At 42.0% G+C, this 3,823-nt stretch overlaps 1 protein-coding gene across 2 annotated transcripts; it reads left to right on the top strand.

Moving 5' to 3' along the window:
• Positions 1-1,328: 1,328 nt before the first annotated feature.
• On the top strand, positions 1,329-2,275 carry LOC107575575 (histone H2A-like). Of its 2 annotated transcripts, none has more exons than XM_016261928.1 (2): positions 1,329-1,422; positions 1,637-2,275. In XM_016261928.1, the coding sequence occupies exon 2, from the start codon at positions 1,911-1,913 to the stop codon at positions 2,226-2,228; it is 318 nt and encodes a 105-aa protein (XP_016117414.1). In that variant the 5' UTR covers positions 1,329-1,422; positions 1,637-1,910; the 3' UTR covers positions 2,229-2,275. The 2 variants fall into 2 exon arrangements, with proteins under 2 accessions (XP_016117414.1, XP_016117415.1); XM_016261929.1 differs by having other exon boundaries at positions 1,329-1,426.
• Positions 2,276-3,823: the final 1,548 nt, after the last annotated feature.

Here is a 3,823-nt window from a genome sequence, read left to right as displayed (position 1 = left end):
GAGATGAAAGAAGACACTAGCATTCTTGTGCATATTCAAGACAAAACCAGCAGCATACGATTTTCGTTTTTTTAAATTCACAATTATACACATTTATGGATTGTGACAAAAAAAACTGCAGGATATTTTGCGGAGAACTTTAAACAAAGTCCAATATGGTGTTGTCTATGCAAAAATGCATTTAAAAAGTAGTGCCCAGGCGTGGGAACGAAAATCACTTTCTAGCCTCTTTTTCCTAGTTCACCTTATGGCCTATATGGACACTATGACCACGTTCACCCCTGCCACCCCCAAACCTTTTTGGGCAAAGCGTCGAAATGATCGCTTGTTTGTGCTTCGTGAACACTCGCGCCTTGCGCTGCAAAGATGTACCGGGAGAAGCGCGATCATTAGACGACCGATCGTCATTTCCATAAGGCAAATATTCCCCTTCAGAGTCAGAATCGGCGAATAACATTTGCAACACAACTTTTTATTAGCCATTTGGCGATTTTCTCTCACAAATCTCACAATTTACTCGCACGCTATGAGCTGAACTGCTTCCGCATCAATGACACGATTAGGCCGTAAGGTGAAGCCGTTTTTCGTTTAATCCCGTTCCCATATATGGGGCACTAAATTCTTCTCATTCCAATAAAAATATCTATTGGTTTTGAGCGAGAAAATAAAAGTTCTCCATGTATAATCCTGCAGTTTATTTTTATAAGTGTTTAAAGTCGGCAATAGTTCCTTACTCGCGTAATCATATTTTGATCATGAGTGATTAGGCTTCGCGTCACGTGTGGGAAGCACGACCAATAAGGCGGCCGCTTTTTGGAACGACATGTAAACATGAGTCCAAGATGTCTGCGCCCTTGTTGTCAATATCGAGTAGCGAAGAAGAGGAAATTACGGCCAGACCTCCTTCAAAACTCCGTAAAAAGGATTATAAACAATGCTAAATGCATCTCACGTCCATAAAGAAAGAAGAAACAAAGGATTTTATACGCACACGATGGGATACATTCAGAAATAGCGTCAAACGGTGGCTTGGTTTGCAGGGTGAGAATCAGAGAATAGCAGAAACATACAAACATCGTCTAGAAATCGAGTTTGAAAATGTTCCCGAAGACGCTGGGTTTCACTCCACTTGCTACAGGTGTTTAATTGACAAAAAGCGCTTGGATGCGGCAGAGAAACGTGTCACACAGCGTCCTGAAGTCCAAGATGCTCACAAAGACCAGTCCGTGTCATAGTACCTCAGTACCTCAATAACTGAATGCCCGACAAAGAAACTTAGGTCCAGGACGGGCCTGCCAGTAGCTTGTGCAGCTTCCTGCCTTCCTGCCTTGTGCATCATTTGTAAGAAAACGGACAAGTACATTACTGTGGCAGGCAAACGCCAGAAGGACCATCTTTCACAGGCAGAAACATTGTCAGCAGGTGGGTAAACAAACACACGTTTGAACTTTGAAGTTTTATGCCATATGCTGGACACCATGGCTAAATTTAAATTACAATTACGTAATTTATTTAATGTTTACAGATTTGCATTTTGCATACAGCTACAGCCAGAACACTCAAAATTGCTTAACTGTTAACAGTTTTTACATAATGGTTTTTATGTACAAATTTGTTTCATTCTATTTATTTACAGGCCAGTTGCTGAAAGCTGCTGAGATGAAAGAAGACACTAGCATTCTTGTACATATTCAAGACAAAACCAGCAGCATACGATTTTCGTTTTTTTAAATTCACAATTATACACATTTATGGATTGTGACAAAAAAAACTGCAGGATATTTTGCGGAGAACTTTAAACAAAGTCCAATATGGTGTTGTCTATGCAAAAATGCATTTAAAAAGTAGTGCCCAGGGGTGGGAACGAAAATCACTTTCTAGCCTCTTTTTCCTAGTTCACCTTATGGCCTATGCAGTTCCCCGTCGGTCGTGTTCACAGGCTTCTCCGCAAAGGCAACTATGCCGAGCACGTCGGTGCCGGAGCTCCCGTTTATCTGGCCGCTGTCCTCGAGTACCTCACTGCTGAGATCCTGGAGCTGGGTGGAAACGCCACTCGGGACAACAAGAAGTCCCGTATCATCCCCCGTCACCTGCAGCTGGCGGTGCGCAACGACGAGGAGCTGAACAAGCTTTTTGGTGGCGTGACCATCGCTCAGGGTGGCGTGCTGCCCAACATCCAGGCCGTGCTGCTGCCCAAGAAGACCGAGAAACCCGCCAAAGCCAAGTAAACCGAGTGGCGTTTATTCTCCAACCAAAGGCTCTTTTAAGAGCCACACATTTTCTCTGTGCGAGAGCGATTTCTTTCATCTGATCACGAAATTGATATGAAAATCTGTAAAACTATTAACTGTTTAAAGTACAGTAGAAAAGAGCACAGTATAAAATAACTCTGGTGTCTTTTGACAGCTCTTTGGTCTTGGCCATGGTGGAGTTTGGAGTGTGACTGTTTGAGGTTTTGGACAGGTGTCTTTTATACTGATAATGAGTTCAAACAGATGCCATTAATACAGGTAACGAGGGGAGGACAGGGGAGCCTCTTAAAGAAGAAGTTACAGGTCTGTGAGAGCCAGAAATCTTGCTTGTTTGTAGGTGACCAAATACTTATTTTACCGAGGAATTTACCAATTAATTCTTTAAAAATCCTACAATGTGATTTTCTGGATTTTTTCTCTCATTTCGTCTCTCATAGTTGAGGTATACCTATGATGAAAATTACAGGCCTCTCTCATCTTTTTAAGTGGGAGAACTTGCACAATTGGTGGCTGACTAAATACTTTTTTGCCCCACTGTATGTGGAGAGTGGTTCTTAATCTTTATTCCTCTATCCTGAAATGGTATTTAAAATAAAAAGTGCAGTCCCAGCACACTACTTTTCCACTTTTACGTTTGCTTTACAGTGCTAAAACAGTTTTAATGAAAATAGCATGCCGTATGTTTGTCTAGTAGTAGTACACTTTTATTTAGGTTGTAATTAATTGTGTAGTCACAATGTATTCTGAAGATACTCTGCTTTATTGCCATAGTTAAACAGATTTACAATTACATAATGCATACAAACAAAATATTTGTGTTAAGAAATATCTGTATTTATTTAATTTTAGTTCTACAAGTCCAACTCTACTCATTCAGTAAGAATTAAAGGAACAATTACGGGTCTTTGTGCATACATTTATGAATTGTTGGCCTGTTTTTGTCGTTTCATGTAAACCAAGAGAAACCAAGGACAGGAACCACAAACTGTCGCCTCTAGGGCTGGGTAGAGTTCGATACTTTTTAGGCACCGACCGAATTGCCTCAATACCATCGAGTATCAAAAAACGTCTCGTCGTTCGGTACCAAATTTCGATACCTAAGGGGTCAATCTCATCAACGTCAGTGAGCCAATAAGCCTGCAGCACTAGGTGTGCTCGATTTGAAGCGGCGCACGCAGATCGAAAGCGTGGGAGCAGTCTGCTCGTGGTACTTTAATACAACGATCGGTCTGCACAGTCGGTCCGTGTCACCGGTTACACTCAGAGTTGTGGCTCACACGTGAAGATTTAGTGTGAATGCGTCCCAGCCCCCTTAGATGTAAGGCTACATTTAAACTGGTGTGTTTTTGTTTTAAAATGAAAACTATCCTCGTCATACTGGCGTTTCCAGTGCGTTTCAAGCCGGCTTTCCACTATTTTCGATAAATGACAGACCGAAAGTCATTCATTTCCAATGGAGAGTAGTGCAGGAGATACGTAGAGTTCTGATCATATGCAGATGCCCGTTCACAGGGGTGTGTCTAGAGCATTTTAAATGGGGGCCCAGTCGGGGGCACTGGCTCAAAAGAGGG

The sequence above is a fragment of the Sinocyclocheilus grahami genome, unplaced genomic scaffold, assembly GCF_001515645.1.
Source record: "Sinocyclocheilus grahami isolate Dianchi unplaced genomic scaffold, SAMN03320097.WGS_v1.1 scaffold2734.1, whole genome shotgun sequence".
Lineage (NCBI taxonomy): Eukaryota > Metazoa > Chordata > Actinopteri > Cypriniformes > Cyprinidae > Sinocyclocheilus > Sinocyclocheilus grahami.
The sequence above is the reverse complement of the archived record's forward strand: the minus strand, read 5'-3'. Positions and strand labels throughout refer to the sequence as shown.

Bases quoted from the DNA above. Each gene is read 5' to 3' on its own strand.
- LOC107575575 (XM_016261928.1), top strand. From the start codon at position 1,911: ATGCAGTTCCCCGTCGGTCGTGTTCACAGGCTTCTCCGCAAAGGCAAC.